This window comes from Agaricus bisporus (genome assembly GCF_000300575.1).
Source record: "Agaricus bisporus var. bisporus H97 unplaced genomic scaffold AGABI2scaffold_4, whole genome shotgun sequence".
Classification (NCBI taxonomy): Eukaryota; Fungi; Basidiomycota; class Agaricomycetes; order Agaricales; family Agaricaceae; genus Agaricus; species Agaricus bisporus.
The window spans coordinates 1,550,845-1,570,590 of NW_006267367.1; the positions used below are offsets into that span (position 1 = coordinate 1,550,845).

Here is a 19,746-nt window from a genome sequence, read left to right on the forward strand (position 1 = left end):
CACCGTCCTCAGGCGTATGATTTCGGTGCAACAGTAGGGGAGGACCACTTTGATTGGTGACGATACTCAGCGGATGAGTAAGAGAAGCAACAGAACTTCGGTTCGTAACCCTTGATTCAGGGCGAGCAGTAGTAGTGCTGCGCGAACTGCCACTGCTAGAAGAAAACATACTCCTTTTCAAGTCTTTCTTGACTGTCGAGCGTAATTCATCGTCGTAGTCTTCGTCCGGGAAATCCTCTATCATCCTCTGAGATATGCGACAAATGATGCCCGTTCAAAAAATATACGAACCACCGGTAGGACATGCCACTCACTTGTAACAAGCGAGCTGAAAACCTGATTAAGAGACGATACCGCTTCATGATGTCCTCCCTCGCTCTAACAGCATGGAGTGCCTCATCTTGTACCGTGTATAGAGTGTTGGTCAAGTCGCGCTTGTGATTCTCGAGTTCCTCAATCCGACGTTCCAATCGAGAGGTTGATCGATCACGGCGCAAACGTGGACTCGTGGGGGCAGAAGGAAGGCGCGAACTCGAAGCTGAAAAAATCTGGCGGACGTGATCAATATGTCTTTGGAGAGCGACAACTGTATCGGTCATGTCACCGAACTTTTCGCAGGGCGTGAGATGGTGCTGATCATGATCAGGCGACAAACAGCACTCACTGTTCGCTCGAGCTGTTCATTCTCCATCATCATCGTGGCAGACGGTGTTGGGCACGTAGTCGTGGCGAGTTCCTCCAGGGGACAATCAGTTCATTTACGATACGACTAGAACTATTAAGCATTAGTACATGCCATCAGTTCCCAACTGCCTCGACTATGGCACGAGTCGCTTGACTATAATTACCCTCCTTTTCAGAAAGGTTTCCGAAGGAAGTCCCGGTTACATACATATAGACGTGTACTTCCCTCGTTATGCCTCTCTTCGTCACTCACGAGCCAGCGTTCCGCACCTCCCTGCAGACCATGTTACGCACAACCGTTAGTCCGCGAATAGGGTCGAAAAGTTTATGCCTTTTGTCTCCAATATACCTTGTTTCAAGTTGTTGTAAAGAGTCTACGTTCCGAACTTCAAGTTCGAAGTTCAGACCCAGAGGCAACCTGGGTTATCAAAGCTACAGGTACCATATGCAGAACCTGTGGATTCGTTTAAGGAGGGTTGGACATGCAGTTAAGCAATCCACCTTTCACCTTGGCTGGTTTCGACTAGCACTGTCAAAGGGGTTGGTTTTCACCACCTCATCCTTCAAGCGCCGACTTCAGTCAGTGCATCTTTTAGAGGAAGCTGGTTCCCGGCACCTCACAATCAGCTGGCTTCGGCTAGCACCTTGTCAATGGGGTTGGTTTTCACCACCCACCATTCAGGAACCGCTTCGGTGGAGACGCTGTGTTGACAAGCAGCGCGACCCTTCTTGGGGTCCCTGTCAATAAGGTCGTAGATGTCTTCACATTACGGCCACTCTTTAGACTACGGATTCCTTGCTGCATCCTGTAGTTGCCTGTCATTACTGTTCTCATATGGCTGATGTGGCCGGGTTTATATATCAAGCAGTGGATGAATCATCGGATTTCAAGCCCGAATTACAGCCTTCAAGTTACAAGTTACCCACTCTGGTGGTGCTCTCCCTGTGATTTCTCGTTCTCTCAGCTCTGAATCACGACTCACTATTGGCATCTCACCTTAAACCTGATATACACGCTAAAGCGTCTTATCTCGTTAATGTGGCGTATGATCTGGAAGAATCAGGTTTCGCTAGTGACATAATCGCTCACTTTGCGACACGCTACCAACTTAAAGACTCATCGTCAAGTCAAAGAACACTTGAAAACGAGCACGGGTTACCCATGTTTTCCGCCATTGATTCAGAGTGAGTGGCAAGTGGAGAAAACATGATTGAAAACCTTGTAGCTATCGAGGCCGTGACGATTCAAAGCTGAAATTTAAAGGGTGGTTGTAGATAAGGATGAAGTATGGGGAGAGCCGATGGAATTGTTAGGGTTACACACGGAACGATACAGTGGTAAATTTCTACACTCATAGAGACTCTAAGTTAGGTCTCTGTAACTTAAGGCTAAAATCAACGTGCTGCACAGACTGATGGACCGCGCTGGTACTCAATATATCTATAGCTAGAAATTGGAGTGTTGGTATCAGGCTTGTAAGATGTTACAATGCAGCACCGACCGTTATGAGCTCTGCTCTGCAGGTTCTCTTCCGTGATATTCCCGCTAGATTCAAATAAAAACTTGCGTTGTCCCTTCCACTTTCGTTTCAACTCGATAGCCACATTAATTAATTCATCACCTTCCATGTTATCAAGCATGATGACATCTGCCCCTGCCGCGATAGCTTCTTCAGCTTCCTCTCTATTTCTTACTTCAACGTCAAGAAGTAGACTGAATCCACCGACTTTCCGAGCTTCCTTGATTGCCTCTGTAATTGATCCTGCGCCTTGGAGGTTAACAAGATACTTGCATGAGAGGAAGAAAAAAAACTAACCGGAGGACCAAATGTGGTTATCTTTGAGCATTATCATGCTTGAAAGATCGTGCCGATGAGAGTCGATACCGCCAACAAGCATACCATATTTCTCCACAAGGCGGAAGCCGGGGGTAGTCTTGCGGGTACCCGCAATAAGACCAGTATAACCATAACTTCGCGCTTGACTGAGAATACTCTGGGACCTAACCAAACGTGAATGGAAAACATCAAAAGCTGGGTTTAAATGGAACCTACTTAGTCGCTATTCCACTACAACGAGCTAGAATATTGAGAGCGACGCGTTCGCCCAATAATAGGTGCCGTGCTTTTCCACGAACGGTGGCAACGTGTTTGATAGGCACGAAAGAATCGCCGTCATTCAAATGCCATTCCACCCTAATGAAAGAACATTTGGTGATTAGCCGAAGTAGAACCTTCTACAATAACAATACACTGCGCCACTTACGAGCAACCGAGTTGTTCAAAGACTTCGGTGAAAAAAGGTGAACCGGCAAGTACGGCAGATTGCTTCCCCTTTCCGAATAAGAACGCTTCTCTTTCGGCTTCCCCAACGACATAACCTCCGTAATCGAACGAAGGGGTGTCTTCTGCTAACCAAACAGAAACCTGTGTTTTCCAGGTAGGAGGAAGTAAGTGTGCATATTGTTTCGGCATCTCGTCCTAAGATAAGACAGATTTGGAGCAACTTGTGATAACAACATGATGATGAAACGGGTTTGAATTGATTTTCTGGATCGCACGTGCGTACTTATGCCTTTTCGCATCTTGCGACTCCCACAGACGATGCTTATAGACGCCGAGTCGGGAAAGCGTCTGACCTGCCAATGAGCCTTAATTGCGCCAGCGCGTATCCAGCTCAGGAAAGGACAGAATGCCAGCGTCAGCTCTCTACGCCATGATTCGACACTTCATCCCAGGACTAGGTGGTCAAGAAATAGGGCCTGATTCAGCGCCGCACAAGCTGAAAAATCGACTTCTTGATGTCCTTGCTCGAACTTACGATCTCGGATTCACTGCGTTCGGTGGTCCTCCGGTCCACTTCCAAATCTTCCATCGTAGGTTTGTTGACGGAATGGGAAAGACCCCTTGGATAGACGAGCAAACTGTGCGTCTCCTTATTCTCTAAACATCATCGGCGGAACATAATTAAGAGATATGGAAGTATCAGGAATTGTTTGCACTCGCTCAGGTCCTTCCAGGTCCTGGTTCTACCAAAATGCTTTTTGCAATTGTATCCATCCATGCCGGATACATTCCTGCTATGGCGGTGTTTCTCATTTGGTCTCTGCCAAGTGCACTAGGGATGTATGGTCTTGCTTTAGGTGTGCACCGGCTGAAGGAGACACTTCCTGCCCCTGTTTACGCTTTCCTATCCGGTTTGAACGCTGCGACAGTCGGGGTTATTTCTCTGGCTGCTGTCCAGCTGTCGCGAAAGGCCATTACTGACAAACTTACGCGCGCCCTTGTCGTCTTCGGTGGATGTGCGGGTTTATTGTATAATGCCCTCTGGTACTTTCCCGCCCTTCTCGTCGGGGCGAGCATAGTTACTATCTTCTGGGATATCTACCTCCCCCAAATCCGGAGATGTCTTAAGAAGAAACATGTTTCTGTGGAAAATCTTGGAAGGGAAGAAGTTCCGGAGGAGACTGAAATTATAGAAATGTCAAGGATGACTGAGGAGGGTCAGAGTATACACTCAGTTCAGCAACGCTCGCTGAGTCGTACAAGTGTTAAATCCACTCCATCTTCCCCATCCTCGCCTCTCGCAGACAACGCGGAAAGCAGTGCGGAACAAAGTCCTGGCCAAACGTTGGTAGACGCCTCGAGATATGGTCTCTCCGTCGCAGCGGGTCTAACTTTATTCATCCTCTTTTTGATGGTCTTCTCCGCCCTAATCGGTCTACGCAGCGGCCTAGCCCACCCTCCTCTGTCTCTCGCCCTTTTCAATAACATGTTTCTGGCGGGCACAATAATTTTTGGTGGCGGCCCAGTCGTGATTCCTCTTCTTCGAGAATACGTGGTGCAGCCTGGATGGGTAACACCTCGAGACTTCATTTTAGGTCTCGCTATCGCCCAGGCTTTCCCAGGACCCAATTTCAACTTTGCGGTTTATTTGGGTTCATTGGCACTGGCGTTCAACGGGTATACACCCGCCAAAAGCTTCCTCGGCGCGATACTTGGCTTTTTGGGTATATTCACTCCCGGTGTCTGGTTGTGCATTGCGTTTCAGAGTTTGTGGCGCATGCTTAGGAAGAAGAGAATAGTAACCAGTTTACTGAGAGGAGTTAATGCGACTGCAGTTGGTTTCATCTACACTGCCGTTTACCGTATCTGGCAGGTCGGATATCTGACACCGACTCAGAACCAGGGCATCAGTCTGGCGAATGAGCCTTGGTGGCTATTGGTGTCCGCCACGACCTTTACACTCGTTGAGTGGTACCACTTTCCCCCGGCAGTTGTCATCATTCTTGGAGGTCTTGCTGGTTTGGGCTGGTGGGGTGCCGTTAAACGTGATTAGGTGTCTACATACAGGACAGGTATCATAGCTGTCGGAAAGTGATTCGAACGTGTCAAATTATTACAACGAGCAAAGGGTATCGGTCTACAAGACATTGCCATTGCAAATGAAAGTCTATATGTCTCATAGCAAAGTCCAAGAAAGCGCCAGTTGGATGGATTGGAATGCGCAAAATATGTCCCTAAAACTTTACGCAGTGAAACATGCGATAGCACCACCAACAACAGCTAGAATGGCTGTATTGATGCTGATGGTAACAGCGCCATTGGGGGCAGGGGGAGGTGCGCTGTCTGAGGACTCTGGATCTGTGTTGGAGGTGGGTGGAGGGGAGACTGGTGCAGTTGGTGCCCTAATAAAAATTAGACTTGAACTTTTTACCCTACACTTCTCGGTACTTACGGTTGGTTTGCTGAGATGTTTAAAATACTAGACGTGGTATTTGCGGCCTTGATCGTGAATTCGCTGGACTGAGCCAAGATGGCGTTCTGCTCGTCAACGTTTTTAACGAGGTTGACCCTGAAGTGATCTCCGACGGGCCAGCCACCGCTAGGAGGGTTGCACGAGACTTTCGTCTGGCCAACACCATCCTGCTCAGCGATTAAAACTTGGTCTTGAGGCAGGACAGAGCGGTCCTAAAAGGTAAGCGTTACATCAGGGGGCAAGTGAGAGAATTTCTCCTTGCGTACCTGGTTGGTGAGAACAACTGTGAAGTTGGTCGGGTCGGTATCAACTCGAGACCAGGTAAGGCTGGACATTGCAGACGTCAGAGCTATGTGCATCGACAGGAAGGAGAGGTTGTGCTCACGGTTGGCCACCCGAAGTTGACCAACCCATGGAACTACTGGGTTGAGAGACACTGTATGCGCAGGCAGAGGCGACGAGGGCAAGGGTAATGGCAATGGAACGCATGGTGTCCGGAAAGATGGGTTGTGGGAGGGAAGAGGAAACGAGGGTGGGATCGTCCGAAGAACGGTTCTCGAACCACTGCAACAGACCAACCTTTTGAGGCCTCTATTTTTGTCCCACGGCTTTGATTAAAACATTCAGCCAATCGGCTAAATGTATTCAATGCACTTCTGGCGTGCTTGCGTTCATCTATCACACTCATCGACCCATCAGCTATCAATGATTCAGTAGCTAGAAGCCGCGATAAATGACTACTCAAAACCTCTTCAGAATCATCGTCACCGACCCTTGATTAGAATTTCGACCATCCTTCTCTCGGGTCGACTCCGATGTTTTACTACAGGTTTCCTTGGGTGACGAATTGTCGTAAGCGGGAAACTCGACAAGCGTCTCGTGCTAAGACTATGGAACTTCCCGTGTAACCATCATTCCCACGTTTGCCTTTCTACGATTGGGCGGCCAAAGGTCATATATATATTTATACCCGTGGACAATTCATTTAGCTCTCGACGAGCAACGACGTACCACAGCTTGCTGCGCAGTCCTTCAACCTACTTTGCCTTTGATCAGAACTTTTTCTATCCACATGAAACATGTTGTGAATTATTTGTTATCTGGGTAAAAATCAACGATACCTCTTTCCCTAGAATGCGCAGCCTGATGCATCAGGCTGCGGAACGAACTCAGAGGGACAAAAGCTGACTTTCGAATTCAACTCCCCCAAGCATTCTCCACAATTCCTTAACGACCATGCAGCTTCACGGGCCCGATGAAATGCATGCGGGAGATTCAACCACTGACCCCGATGTAGAATATCTGATCTCACCGATTGTTACTCCTTTGCGATACGGTATGTCGTTTGGCATATAGATATGTTCGGGATCTATAGGTCCCATAGCACACCTGAAGAAGGCAAGCCTAACCTGGGTGGATGCCTTCGAAAAAGATCCCGTTCTGCGGTACATTGACAATGTTAGTTTCGTTGACCCTCATGCACTTCGAAGCGAATTTGAGTATTCACCTTTCTAGAACCGCAAACAAAAAACCAAGGTCAAAGAAACGACGCAAATAGTTATGTTCTGCGTCTTGGCTTATTGGAAGAGACGTAAAGTAGCGCTCACCGTCGACGCTGGAGCGTCTGTCATTTTCTGGTACGTGACTGTCAAGCACCGCGTTACTAGATCTTTTATAACGATCCCTTTGCTATAGCACCGTACCCGACAACCCCGGGGCACCAATTGACCACTGCATTGATTGGGTGGCCAAATGTATCGGTAAGATTTTCCAGCTGCTGACTCGGGACGAGGAGAAAAAAGTACGTTGTCAGCACGCAGTGTCATGCATCATACCTTGCTAAGGTGAAAACTCAGCGCGCGGCTGAGTTTGAGACAAAAATGAAAAACGCCATCTCCAGATCATTGGGTGATCAAGTAAAACAAATGTTATACATTGACACTTTAGCCACCGAACCTGCCAGCCAGGGGTGGGGATATGGAGGCGCGCTTCTTGAATCCGTCGGGGCTTTGGTACGTCTTTGCTTGAGGGTATTGAAAAGACCACATCCTCAATTTCTGTAACGTCCGCGCACCGCGTCGTGAATCCAGGGAGATATGACAAATCGCGCTATCTGGTTGAAGTCCACTAATGAGAAGAACACAAGCTTCTATTCATTTCATGGATATAAAGTAGTTGATGCGGTCGTCCTTGGAGATGATAACCCCGACTGGCATAATGCCCCAGTTGTCGTAAAGATCGTAAGAAACAACTTTTCATGCCAACGCCGACCTTTTCACTCATATTCTACAGATGGTCCGAGAACCTCGTCCACAGAACACTGGGGGAAACACAACAGCGTGATATCTGTGGCTCAGATTTATTACACATATGAAACGTACTTGATGCGAATGTAGTTTATCAACTAAAAGCTTGTTCACCCAATGCTCGTAAGGACTCCCTCGGCGTCCATCCAAAGGTCCCGTTGGCTCCAGACGCTGACAATAGCAGATATTATGATCCAACATGCTCGCTCGCTCATAAATTGGTCTCCTGTCCTTGTACCTGTCGATGGGCTAAGATAAGGTAGACCCACCATGCCCTCCGATGCAAGATGTTTCACGAGAGTTAAACAAGCACGAGCAAGGTTGCGTAAAAGGTTCATATCGTCGGCTGAAATATAGTCATCAACTCGCAGTAGAAGGGCAAATATCCACCGAGCATGTGAAGCTGTCGGGCGACATGCAAGCGATTCTGGATTGCGAAGGTAGAGATTGATCCAATGAGTGAAATACATAAGTAGGTGCAATGCCATGCGCTATACCGTAGTCAAAACATGATCACATTGATTTGATATGGAATCACCTCGTCAATATGCTTCAATAGCTTTGGAGATGGTTCTCGTGGGATGAGAGACTCTTTCTCTGGATCAGTTTTTGATGCAATAGCTGGCAATTTACTTTCCATGACGAGCTCGGCATCATCAGAAGAAGCCAGAGGCTCCATGAGCATGGATGAAGAATTTGGCACTGGATTACCCGATGGATTCTTGGCTTCATCGTGATCCGTAGCGCTATCATTTGGTTCTGAGCCGTATTGAATACTTTCTTGTTCCTGAGCTTCAGGATCGGGAAGTCCGTCTTCCTTTCCTTCATGTTCGCTAGATTTGTGTTCTTCATTGTCCCAAGCACGCATTTTACCTTGAACGAAATTCTCGTAGTGTTGGTGTCGCAGCTTAGCTTTACCCTTTTTTCTAAGAGGGGGAACATTCCACGCCGATTCAGGCTTGCCTGATAGAAAATCCCACCAGCGATCTCGTTCTCCTTTTTCAGGCATTAGTTGTCGCTGGGAAATCGGTTGAGAGGTTCCAATGGTTGCCTGATTAAAGTTCTAGAATGCGAATTTGGCATGCTTGACTTTCCAAGATTTTTCACGATGCATTCGACATACCTTACGGATGTTTTTCCAGCGAGATTCTGTGAGATTTCTCCACTCAGCGGATGGCAATCTAGGATGCGGATCCTGACTTGAAGGTTGGGGCGGCAGAGTCTCCGCAACAGATTCGTATGGGTTTATAACGCGAGTGAATTGGGGGAGCGTCTTCGCATCGCGACTAATATATATGAACTCAGGACATGCGATCGAATAAGACACTAGTTGGCTCTTACCGGACAGTGAAGAGGTATTGCAAGCCATCCTGGGGTTCCGCGTCAAAATCGTCTGGTAAGTCTGCTACAGGTAGAATCTGTTTGCCAAAGGCAGGCTCTTCGGAATCGGAATCATCTATTTCATCGAGTTTTCTTTTGAATGCTACCATCCGGCTTAGGATTGAAGCTCGAAGGTGGTGGTTGGAGAGGCTGGGTTAACGGATGCTCATCACGGGTATGTATGTCAATCCAGTCACAAAGTTGATAGACGTGGACAAACAAAAAACCCACTCGTCCAAATCACCACGATGCACTGGTGAAACTCAAAAGTGTCCCAAGCTCCAACAGAACAATCTATTCGTCCGCTGGCGTATATTTATTCTATTTTGTATTTGGAATGGCTGCCCAAGAACCAGAAGATGTGGTCGACTTGCAAGATCTTCAAGCCCAAATTGACCTTTCCATGTCATTTGCGCAGAATCTTGTAACGTCCTGGGTCGAGCCAACGCGTTTCTCGAGGAGTGGTAGGCAAGCCGATTTGGAGACTGAAATTAAAGAGTATATGCGCCGCCCTGCCAGGTATGTCACGTCTTTGACAAAAAGAAAAGCTTTATTGAAACTTGGGTTCTATCAGGCTGGGCGTAGGCGCGCCTATACCTGAAACGCAAAGTCTAGCTCGTGAAGCGGCAAGATTAAAAAATAAATTAGAGGGAGGGAAAAAGCGGCAGAGAGAGCCAAAGGATGTGGAATCCACCGTGCTCCCATCAGACGATGAAGAAGAGAGTCGCACTGGCGCGATAAAGAAAAGAGCTCGGCAGGACCCCTTTAACCCCGCGCAAAAGAAGGCAAAGAACAAAATTGTCAAGGGAGGACCCGCCACTCAAACCAAACCAGTGACTGCTCATACCTCCTCGCAGTTGCAGCCAACTATCGCTGTTGACCAGAGTGCGCCGGCTCCAATATCAGCTAATTCGTCGACTATCGGCGACCGGATCCCTTCTGCTGTTTCTAAGATCTCCGGTGCTCCTCTCAAATCACAGACACAGTCAGCCCCAATTCCAGCTTCTGCAAAACTGACGAAACTCATTGACAACTCTCCGACGGCTATTCCGCTATTATCCCCTGGACATAGCGCCGAGCTCTTTAACCGACCACTGCTAAATCTGGGAGTCTCGCCAAATGAAGACGATGCTGAAATCGAGAAGGCAAACACTTCCCCAAGGAAGAAGCGGAAACGAAGGAAGAAGAAAAAATCACAGCAGATACCATTGACCGAGCACTAAACCGGATGTATATAGATGGACTATGGAATTACACTTTCCGCCAACTTCATCATCGATTTGCAAACTCATTACCGATACACACCCGTCCCTTTTGTAATGAAGGGACTACGTCATGGTGCCTGCACAGGCCCTCCGATTGATATTACACAAGTTCTCGATTTCATGCTTTCAATAAAGCGAGCACGACACTTAAACTGATGAGAGGTTATACAAACTTACCTATGTCGACTTCTATCGCACAAGTACAGTCTTATCTGTCATCCTATGTTACGTCTTCAGTTCTCTCCTCATACTTACTTGAAGCTTTAAACAAAATCCTTCGTTACTGTATATATGTAAAATCGGCGGCTGCGCGACTGCTAACTAAAGCTATTGGTGCCTGTGAGAGCTGACGGGAGGTGTTGTCACAATCTTCAATAGTATCCGAGTCTACTAATATATATAACAGGCTTCTATATAACTACATAAATAACCCAAATAAAAATCCATAATACATATCTCAAAATCCCAGTGAAATCTAATTGAGCAGTGCTCAGCACTTAAATATTCAACGACGACCGGTGGGCCGGCGAGTAGTAGGTTCTCGCCGTGTGAGAGGAGGGTATGTGTTAGTCCCGCGCTTGGGTGTGTTAGCACGAGGCTTAAGGTTTGAATTAGGTTGGCGGGATGTGGTTAAGCGACGACCAGCGTTCGGTGACTTCTTGCTATGGGAATGAGAGGGTCGTGTCTTTCGACTCAGAGCCCGGGTTCGGGCCGAATGACGAGTGGGTTGCCTTGGCTTACGGCCGCGAAATAAAGATAATATTCCAACACCTCCTTGCTTTTCCGCCTTCTTCCGTTCATACCTCCTACGTGCTTTTCGATACGCCGAAGCTTTCCGCATTTCTGCCATACCCTAAGATACAGTGTCAAAAATCGTTTCCTTGGAGAAGGTGAGAAATATATTGACTTTACTGCGAACATGTTCATTGCCGGTGAAAGTGCCCCTCCACTTGGCAAGCCACCCATGGATGGTAGACGGAGGTGGCTGACGTCTACTGCCATCGGGAGCGAACTGATTGAACATCAGTGTTATGCGCCATATACTGAATGACAAACCCTCACATTGGAAGCCCATTCAATCTTCATTTGTGATCGAGATAGTTGGAGGTCAGAGAGGAGCGGTTCTTCACTCCAGTCACCGTAGCAATGTTTTTAATAGCAAATGCAATGCCCTAGCCCACAACTGCAATTGTCAAGCTTATATAACATGCCTCGTTTGCACCTCGTTGCGACCGCTGTGTGGAATGTAGCAGGGTCAGATGGGAACTGACTGCTAAGCCCATGAATCTGTTCTTATATAGAAACTTTTGCTGTAATAGGTAAAGGGTCCTGCATATTTTTGCCAAAAATGGACTTGTTTCAAGTAATTACTATTACCTAATCATAGAAATCAAAAGTGTCAGATTCACACCTCTCATTATCTCCCACCCCGGAAACGCGTGTTTCTGCAGCTCAATTGGCACCGCTGTTTTAGCCCTAATAACACGGAAGACATGTGGCATTACATTGAACGTCAAACGTTCAGAACGTTGAGATTGAAGCTTGGAATCTCTAGTCTTTACGCGGGGAAGCTCGGTAAATTCATACTACGAGTAACAGGCTCACGTCAAGCCCGGATTACCGGATTACATATTTCTGTGGAACATAAGCCTTGCCTGGTTGAATAATCAAGCCTTCTGTCAGGGGGAGGATTTCGTACTGCAACATCCGGGCTCCCTCTGAGGCTTTCATCCGGACGGTAAGGGAAAATAATGATAATATTATCTTTCACCTTTTGAGTCAACGAATTTGATATAACTTTGTTAATAGATCCAGTTCAGTCAGTCTGAATCATGCAATGTTATATCTACGGGCAAGTGGCCTGCAAGCCAGCCCTGGGAACGGAAGGAGAAAACGCATAGCGCGGTACCGACTCCGTTCGCTTAAGGATATGATCTGACATAATCCATCCAGTTGTTACACCGCCATAGTCAATGGGAGCGCTCCGGGGCGTCTAGGTAAAAACAGAGCAACACGTGGGTGGCCCAGGAACTTTGAAAACAGAGCTTAATGGAACATTGATTCCGATGCCAATCTATATGTTATCGAGCTTCCCTTCCAACGTCATCAATGGCACGTGGACACCGCTTTTGGTTTACCGGTAATCTGCCTCATACTCGCTGTAGTGCAACTGGCACTGCTTTACTGTTGTTGCGTAGAATTGCACTCGATATACAGCAAGGGACAACGGACTTGACTGTCTCCCGTACGACTCGGTAGCCGTACTTGCCGTCTTTCAGAATGAGTACAAGAAGGAGGCTTCGATCGTCATGGTCTCTAGGAACTCAGTAGTTCGTTCAAGCCAAAGAATCAAAACTCAGGAGCAAAAATAATGGCTCAATTGAGAAACGTAGAGGCTATCATCGATAACAAACTCTACCTGGGAAAGTATGTGGACCACTCATTTTTTTTTTGACCATTCTGACCGTTTCTTCTAGCATACTTGCTGCTCGCTCGACCCGGACATTGAGTGAACGGCGCATCACACACATATTATCTGTGTGTAACGAAGCAATCCCTGCCGAGGTACCAGAATCTGGTATCTCTCACAAACGAATCAACATAGAAGATATCGAATCTGCAGATATTCTAATTTACCTTCCAGCAATCTGTCAATTTATTCATCAAGCGCTGACAACCGGTGGCACTGTGCTGGTACATAGTGTCAAAGGTGTATCCAGAAGCGCGGCTGCTGTTGTCGCCTATTGTAAGATTCATGCCGCCTTTGAAATTTGGCCGTTACTCAGACCTTTATTGTAGTCATGTGGACCCGCCGTCTAGGAGCAACTGACGCAACTGAGCTGGTGAGGAGAGGTAATCGTCGTCCTTTTTTAAGTGTGCGCGTTCTGCAACTCATATGTCCTCAGCCCGCGATACCATTTGGATCAATCCCGGTTTCCATGAGCAGCTCGTTCTGTTCCAAATATGCCAATATAACCCTCACCCTGGTGATGGTGTATACGCGAGTTGGAAGGCAAAAGTCGAACTAAGGCTCAGAGCGGCCGGTCGGCGTTGAAGTAGTGTAATAATAGCTAATAGGATTGTTGATACTTTTCATTATCTTGCCTTTTTCTCTCTTGTAGTAGACCTACCTCAGGTTTGATGTTCATTAATCATCTCTCTTCCTCGTTCTTAGTCGATAATGAGAGTCGTATAATGTACAGTGTACTTGTCTGTTCTGTTTCGGTTGATGCAGTTAATCGTTTTAGAATGTAGTTGTAGGACTCGAGTTGATGATATGTGATTCGTGCTGCCAAATCGGCGTTCGAAGCAAACGTTATTTATATTATTAGCCCTTAGGCTCAACCGGGGCATCCAAATTTAGTCATTTCTTACATGCAGCTTCGCAGTCCCTGAACATTTAAACACTCGATACAGCAAGCTGCAGACGGCAAGGTCCGACAAAGGATTCCTGCAATCAGTAAAAGACTTGAGACCATGCATGATATCACTTGTATCCAGAGAGCGCTGCCACAATGATCTACAACAGACTCGCATTCGAATCAAATACGACGAAGATATTGGATTGATCATCGAGGATATACTAATACTTCAGCTGGACGATATGACAAAACATACCGACTTCCGTGCCGACCTCCGTAGCGCGCAGCAAAGTCTGCGAAAAAACGTGTCGGAGCGGAGCACACTAGCGACGTGGAAGGGACGTGGAAGGGACGGTTTTCAATTCAAATATAAACAGGTGGGGATGGTCTTGTTTGCCATCACATCCCAGCGGAACTTTAAATTGTGTCCCACGCTAAGAGCTTCTCTCAAACACTTCGTGCACCTTACTTACTCCTCATCCTTCACAACTCTCCTCACAACACCCTCGGCTCATTCTGAAAACATGGGTATGACAATTTCCAGAGTTCTACACAGCATCCTCGGAAAGAGGGAGATGCGTAAGTTCAGTATTTTGCTCGGATTTCAAATGTCACTCTAATTCTCGTGTCGTGTCATCCAGGCATATTGATGGTAAAGTGGCCAAATAATATTCCAGTCTGTATGATCCTCAGCCATATTTCAGGTTGGTCTCGATGCCGCTGGGAAGACCACCATCCTTTATAAACTCAAGCTTGGCGAGATTGTCACGACCATCCCTACCATCGGTAAGTGTTTATTACGATACATTCATGGCGGTTTCTAACGTTAATCAGGATTCAACGTTGAGACTGTTGAATATAAAAACATTTCCTTCACCGTCTGGGACGTCGGAGGTCAGGACAAGATCCGCCCTCTTTGGAGGCATTGTAGGCATTCCCCTTACTTGACTTCCTAGGGCATAAGCCTCTTATACACTTCTCAGATTTCCAGAACACTCAGGGCCTTATCTTCGTTGTGGACTCGAATGATCGAGAGCGTGTTTCGGAGGCTCGGGAGGAGTTGCAACGAATGCTGAATGAAGATGAGCTACGAGATGCCGTCCTTTTGGTCTATGCCAACAAGCAGGATCTGCCGAACGCCATGAATGCCGCGGAAATAACTGACAAACTCGGTCTCCATGGCCTTAGGCAGCGAACCTGGTATATACAGGTATGTTCATCAATAACATCAATGACTCCAGTCGCTCATGATATACAGGCCACCTGTGCCACTTCCGGTGATGGTCTTTATGAGGGCCTGGAATGGCTCAGTTCAAACATTGGGCGCCGAGTATAATTTCGTTCTATTGTTCTGTTCCTGGTAATATGATTGCGTTGTAAGAAGTGTCACGATCCTTTGACGATATCGACGACGCACGCACCACCACTTCAGTTCGACTTATTTGCTACCTGTGATCCCTTAGTTACTTCTTTCTTATATCCTTTTCCTCGCTAAATTTTGTTAACATAGTTCGCATACCGCGGACTAGGAGGATGTATGCATAGGGCGTTCACTGCTATAGATCCAACATTCTCTATCACTACAGGAGTTGTAATGCTCGGATTTGAAGCTAATTGACATAAAATATCTAGACTAACGTTTGTCAGGGTAAAGTCGGCCAACAGCTTCTGCTTCTTTCCGCCTCCGTTCCCCGAGTTCCCTACTGGCGAGGTCACGCTGACCAGCTCCGTACCGTGCTAGTTTTTCCAGCAAGGCCTGGAGTCGCTTTTGTTTTACTGCAGAATAGGACGACTGCCGATTAGTCGGGATCAGGAACTCCTGGACGGCGTTATTGAGGGGAATGGACGTCATCTAGTCCAGATAAGGATATCAGCGTTAAGTTTGATAAGAAATTTGCCTGTACTGACTGCGCGAAGCTCTACGAAAACGGTTACTAGGTGTGACCGATCAATACGTTTAAGTGCGTCTTCGAGGTAATCCACATCGATAAGGATATTTGAGATTGCGTTTTCGTTGATCATATCAATATCCCGTCCAGTCAGACATTCCTGGAATCCAACATGAGCGCGAAAGTGTTTCATAGCCGATAAACCACTAACTATTAATGTGTCGGCTATATGTTCAAATGCAGCCTTGTATACTTCGTCTTTGTACTGTTCTTGGATTGCAAGGGAATCGACGACAGTAGTAAGCCAGTTGATGAGTTCATCAAGTTGCATGTTGGGGGCGCTTTCTCGCCGTTGGGGAGTCCAGTTATATAATGAAAATTCAAATGACTGATCTAGCTTGGAGTTGATGAGGCCGGTCAAACGTTTGATAGAATGGAAGAGTGTCGATTCAAAGGACTTGGATGCGGATAAATGGACAAGGCCTCCACGTTGCGTTGACCTACAAAACGTTAGAAAAAGCGCTATGGTGGTAGGACAGAAATCACATGCCTCAAACTCGTGAGTGCGCGCTCAAGTTCCTGGCTGGCGATTTGGAAGTGCTCGACATTGGTGACTATTTGGGCTATTTGTGGCACAGTCGTTGTCGTCGCCAATTGTTGGACGATCGTCTCGCCAATACCTTTAATGAAAAGGTTATCGAGGGACTAGATGGCAATGAGTAAACCGGATTTTTTCCTTAAAACAGAATGAGGTCTGGTGCTACCTTGCCCAAGAGTTCATCAATGTCTCGATGATGCCTTGAAACTCCCTCAACGAACCCATAGAAGTTCTTGATGAAACTACGTATCTAATAAGGGATTTAGCTGATGCTTTTACACACACACGCGGAGTCAACTTACTTCCTGACAGCAAAGATAAAAAGACTGTGACCACGGAAGAGCTTGAGGCAGAGGCGTACTGTTCTGCATTTAGGTCACATTTTTACGAGGAATGAGCTTGCATACTTGTTCAAGTGGTTTCTTTCCGTCTCAGATATCCAAACTGTGTCCAATATTGTTTGATAATCAGTTTTTCTCTCTGTAAATAGAGGCTGATTATCATCTTGGCGAATAACCTGATCAAAATGAACACCCCGTAGGACGCATAAGTATATACGAGTCTGACCTGTTCCAATATTTTGCAAAAGTGGGTTTCCAGCAATTTTACATAGCGCTCGAATAAGGATAGTATGAAGTCTTGTAGAGATGTTGTTGAATATGCCGACGCCTGGAAACGGTCAGACACGGTGAACGCAAGAAACAATTGAATATCACCTCAAGCGCCATGATGAATGTGAGAAGACTCTCTTTGACACGAAGATATACCTCTGAATCGCCTTCAGATCTAAGAGAGTTGTTGATGCCTGCAGTCAGGCGAGATATGACGACGTCCCACAGTTCTTCGATGTTTCTCCAGGATCGAAATGTCCCTGTACTTTCCAGAACGTGCGACTCGATGATGAAAAAGCCAGTTATCTCCTGTGTGTACGTTGGCAGAGACGAAAGAAGAAGTGACGGGGGTAGAATCAAATCTGATTGTGCCTACCATACGCGAGTAAGTCGAGATAGTATGAAAGAGCGACAATGAATACCTTTCTATCGGCCTGGTAAGAGTTTCGGAGCTCCTCGAGAAGTCCCAAGGTATCATATATATGTATACATTGGAAGAGAGGTTTGAAATCCACTTCTAGCTTATCATTGTTCAGCACATTGACTGAAGATAGCTGAATCAACATTTTTGTTATACAACTCAAAAGTCCGCTTACACTCATTCTTCTCGTAGGTGACGAGCTCAACAGCGCTCCCTACGCGACTCAATCGAAGGAGGGGATCCTTCTCGCGTCTAGCTCTCCAGTACCTTGTTCTGGTATCCATTACTTCAACGGCAAGTCTACCAATTTCTGCGCTAACATTTCTTATCTCGAGCAACCACTGTTTCATAGAAGCCGTGACAGCGTCCTTGATCTGGGCGCGCAAAGAGGGCAATGATGATAACAAGTGCTGGAAGAAAGGAGTCTGGGATATAGACGTTGGGGGCAAGGTCTGAATATCCTCAAGCGACTGTCAAGGCAACAAAATTCTATTATTTAGAATGTACCACGATGATGGTAAGGATGTAGATGACAGACCCGTAATGCGCTCCAATACTTGCCCTCTTTTACCATCTCGCTTACCCTGTTGACGACATCCAGCACCCGAAGGCATGCTTGCAAAGTATCAATGGCTTCGTCGAGGTTTGCTGCCGTCTTCTTCATTTGAAGAAGGTTGCGCTTTTTTTCGACTAAACCTCCGCCTAGCTGGGAGACACTGGTATCTAGGGTAGCGATGGTCTCCTTCATCTTGTCGGTGTATGATTTGACCGTGAACAGCGTGGAGACAGACGATATGAAGTCCTGATAGTTATCAACGCAAATCTTCTCAATTTCCGCATCTTTAGATTCAATGAGACCCTGAATGGTTCTGAGATACGCCTCTTGCTGGCGGTTGCTGTGTATTTGTTTGATGATAGGACCCAGCTGTTCGAGATTCTCAGAAGACGAAGATGGGTCAAGGAGATGAATCTGCTGTAGCTGCTGATCAATTATTTCCTGGGTAAACTGCGCGCGCCTACGCGGAGGCATGATGAGACCGAGAGCAGTTAACCAGAAAGAGATTAAGATGCCACCGGGTTGAGGGAGTTGAGTATCCGGTGGGACGCAATGTTTGGCATTCAGTCCTGCAATAAACATGATGCGATCAAATATATTCAATTGTTGTTCCTATTTTTGGTATGCCACATGCATTGGGTCCTCCATGCTCGGGTAATTTCCGGCTCATTTTTGTTATTGTCGCCAACCATCTCCCATCAGGTTCTAAAGCGCCAGGCAGACATCAATGTCCGACACAGTCTTTTCCGTTGACGCAATGTAAGCCCATACGGTTATTGCTTTACCGGAGCTGACGTTTGAGAAGCCTTTTTGACATGGATGGCACGCTAGTCGACAGCACTGCTGGTGTAGTCGGTGCTTGGGACATATTCCATGAGTCTTACCCTGACATTGACGTCAAGAAAATACTGAGCAGTGAGCATTGCCTTACCAGTATTGCTTCTTCAAGGCCAATAACTTCCCTTGAATATCCAGCATCGCATGGAATTCGCACTGTTGACAACCTCAGAAACCATTGCCGTGTCGAGGATCCAACTCTTCTTGAGGTAGCTGAGCTTTAAGCCTACCCTCGAGGTATCAACGATTTTTCCTCATCGAGATCTAGAGCGAAGCACTACGCTTCGAAGAAGCTATAGTAACGTCTTCGACAAACAACGGTCGCCCAGGAATTGTCAAAATCAAAGGGCTCGAACAGATCTTGCCTGACGTACGTTTACCGGCTGTGTCAAGATAGAGATTGACAGATTGCAGATCGAACCGTTTCGTCATTTGCCTTCTCCGAGATGGAGTATTTGCACCTCCGCCACCCGTAAGTATGCACTGGCTGCACTCAAGGCTGCAGGCGTTCCGGTACCGGACGTTCTTGTGGCTGCAGAGGACGTGGTTGCCGGAAAACCTCAGTATGCCACTGCTGTGTTCGTCGTCCAAGCTCGTATTGAAGTTATCCTATAGGCCTGACCCATATCTTCTCGGCGCGAAACTCTGCGGGGTAGACCCGACTCAATGTAAGTATTTACGCTTGGGCGGCTCAGCTATACTTAATTTCTCCAGGTGTCGTCTTCGAGGATGCTCCCGCTGGCGTACAAAGTGGACGAGCGGCTGGTTGCAAGACAATCGGTTTATTGACAACCCATTCCCGTGAACAGATGGAAGCGGCTCAACCTGACATACTCGTACAAGATCTCACTAGGTTCGACCTGCTGATAAGACTCTATGTTACCTATCTAACGTGGCGAAAATTTCCAGTATCACTGTCCGAGTCAAGCAATCCAAGGGCTTGGAAATAATAATCCGCAAGGCTTAGGCTATCACTAGTTAGACGGGTTTCCTGACATGCATAGATTCTGGACCTCATCTAGAGTACAGTGTAACTCAATTGCAGAAATAAAGCTGGATGAAGGATCACCGATCACTTA

At 46.9% G+C, this 19,746-nt stretch overlaps 10 protein-coding genes across 10 annotated transcripts; 5 read left to right on the forward strand and 5 right to left on the reverse strand.

Annotated features, from left to right (window-relative positions):
* Window positions 1–1,097: 1,097 nt before the first annotated feature.
* AGABI2DRAFT_192063 (hypothetical protein) lies at window positions 1,098–1,780 on the reverse strand. The gene is made up of 2 exons (XM_006460256.1): window positions 1,682–1,780; window positions 1,098–1,627 (listed from the first exon to the last, which is right to left on the reverse strand). Exon 2 carries the CDS (start codon window positions 1,517–1,519, stop codon window positions 1,349–1,351), a length of 171 nt encoding a protein of 56 aa, XP_006460319.1. The 5' UTR covers window positions 1,520–1,627; window positions 1,682–1,780; the 3' UTR covers window positions 1,098–1,348.
* A 256-nt stretch (window positions 1,781–2,036) lies between these two features.
* Window positions 2,037–3,158, reverse strand: AGABI2DRAFT_203288 (hypothetical protein; the record flags this gene model as incomplete). The annotated part of the gene is made up of 5 exons (XM_006460257.1): window positions 2,037–2,131; window positions 2,187–2,447; window positions 2,502–2,686; window positions 2,739–2,879; window positions 2,950–3,158. 5 exons carry the CDS (start codon window positions 3,156–3,158, stop codon window positions 2,037–2,039), a joined length of 891 nt encoding a protein of 296 aa, XP_006460320.1.
* Window positions 3,159–3,399: 241 nt separating this feature from the next.
* On the forward strand, window positions 3,400–5,022 carry AGABI2DRAFT_67007 (hypothetical protein; the record flags this gene model as incomplete). Its single annotated transcript, XM_006460258.1, has 2 exons — window positions 3,400–3,609; window positions 3,667–5,022. 2 exons carry the CDS (start codon window positions 3,400–3,402, stop codon window positions 5,020–5,022), a joined length of 1,566 nt encoding a protein of 521 aa, XP_006460321.1.
* A 395-nt stretch (window positions 5,023–5,417) lies between these two features.
* AGABI2DRAFT_68206 (hypothetical protein) lies at window positions 5,418–5,931 on the reverse strand (the record flags this gene model as incomplete). Its single annotated transcript, XM_006460259.1, has 3 exons — window positions 5,418–5,654; window positions 5,709–5,769; window positions 5,828–5,931. The coding sequence occupies 3 exons, from the start codon at window positions 5,929–5,931 to the stop codon at window positions 5,418–5,420; spliced, it is 402 nt and encodes a 133-aa protein (XP_006460322.1).
* Window positions 5,932–6,625: 694 nt separating this feature from the next.
* On the forward strand, window positions 6,626–8,210 carry AGABI2DRAFT_220269 (hypothetical protein). The gene is made up of 7 exons (XM_006460260.1): window positions 6,626–6,778; window positions 6,827–6,900; window positions 6,958–7,079; window positions 7,138–7,243; window positions 7,299–7,454; window positions 7,533–7,682; window positions 7,735–8,210. Exons 1-7 carry the CDS (start codon window positions 6,679–6,681, stop codon window positions 7,783–7,785), a joined length of 759 nt encoding a protein of 252 aa, XP_006460323.1. The 5' UTR covers window positions 6,626–6,678; the 3' UTR covers window positions 7,786–8,210.
* A 1,255-nt stretch (window positions 8,211–9,465) lies between these two features.
* AGABI2DRAFT_117282 (hypothetical protein) lies at window positions 9,466–10,351 on the forward strand (the record flags this gene model as incomplete). Its single annotated transcript, XM_006460261.1, has 2 exons — window positions 9,466–9,647; window positions 9,703–10,351. 2 exons carry the CDS (start codon window positions 9,466–9,468, stop codon window positions 10,349–10,351), a joined length of 831 nt encoding a protein of 276 aa, XP_006460324.1.
* An 835-nt stretch (window positions 10,352–11,186) lies between these two features.
* AGABI2DRAFT_135556 (hypothetical protein) lies at window positions 11,187–11,458 on the reverse strand. The gene has a single exon (XM_006460262.1). The coding sequence runs from the start codon at window positions 11,415–11,417 to the stop codon at window positions 11,247–11,249; it is 171 nt and encodes a 56-aa protein (XP_006460325.1). The 5' UTR covers window positions 11,418–11,458; the 3' UTR covers window positions 11,187–11,246.
* Window positions 11,459–12,764: 1,306 nt separating this feature from the next.
* Window positions 12,765–13,596, forward strand: AGABI2DRAFT_220271 (hypothetical protein; the record flags this gene model as incomplete). Its single annotated transcript, XM_006460263.1, has 4 exons — window positions 12,765–12,820; window positions 12,871–13,139; window positions 13,193–13,246; window positions 13,300–13,596. 4 exons carry the CDS (start codon window positions 12,765–12,767, stop codon window positions 13,446–13,448), a joined length of 528 nt encoding a protein of 175 aa, XP_006460326.1. The 3' UTR covers window positions 13,449–13,596.
* A 1,142-nt stretch (window positions 13,597–14,738) lies between these two features.
* Window positions 14,739–18,318, reverse strand: AGABI2DRAFT_184813 (hypothetical protein). Its single transcript, XM_006460264.1, has 13 exons — window positions 17,813–18,318; window positions 17,450–17,744; window positions 17,276–17,397; window positions 16,959–17,225; window positions 16,810–16,911; window positions 16,650–16,759; window positions 16,545–16,602; window positions 16,409–16,492; window positions 16,195–16,349; window positions 15,856–16,144; window positions 15,664–15,804; window positions 15,006–15,607; window positions 14,739–14,957 (listed from the first exon to the last, which is right to left on the reverse strand). Exons 1-12 carry the CDS (start codon window positions 18,302–18,304, stop codon window positions 15,389–15,391), a joined length of 2,334 nt encoding a protein of 777 aa, XP_006460327.1. The 5' UTR covers window positions 18,305–18,318; the 3' UTR covers window positions 14,739–14,957; window positions 15,006–15,388.
* A 157-nt stretch (window positions 18,319–18,475) lies between these two features.
* AGABI2DRAFT_192067 (hypothetical protein) lies at window positions 18,476–19,738 on the forward strand. Its single transcript, XM_006460265.1, has 9 exons — window positions 18,476–18,484; window positions 18,533–18,589; window positions 18,636–18,745; window positions 18,806–18,876; window positions 18,936–19,037; window positions 19,082–19,230; window positions 19,283–19,335; window positions 19,382–19,520; window positions 19,577–19,738. Exons 2-9 carry the CDS (start codon window positions 18,558–18,560, stop codon window positions 19,632–19,634), a joined length of 714 nt encoding a protein of 237 aa, XP_006460328.1. The 5' UTR covers window positions 18,476–18,484; window positions 18,533–18,557; the 3' UTR covers window positions 19,635–19,738.
* The last annotated feature ends 8 nt before the right edge of the window (window positions 19,739–19,746 follow it).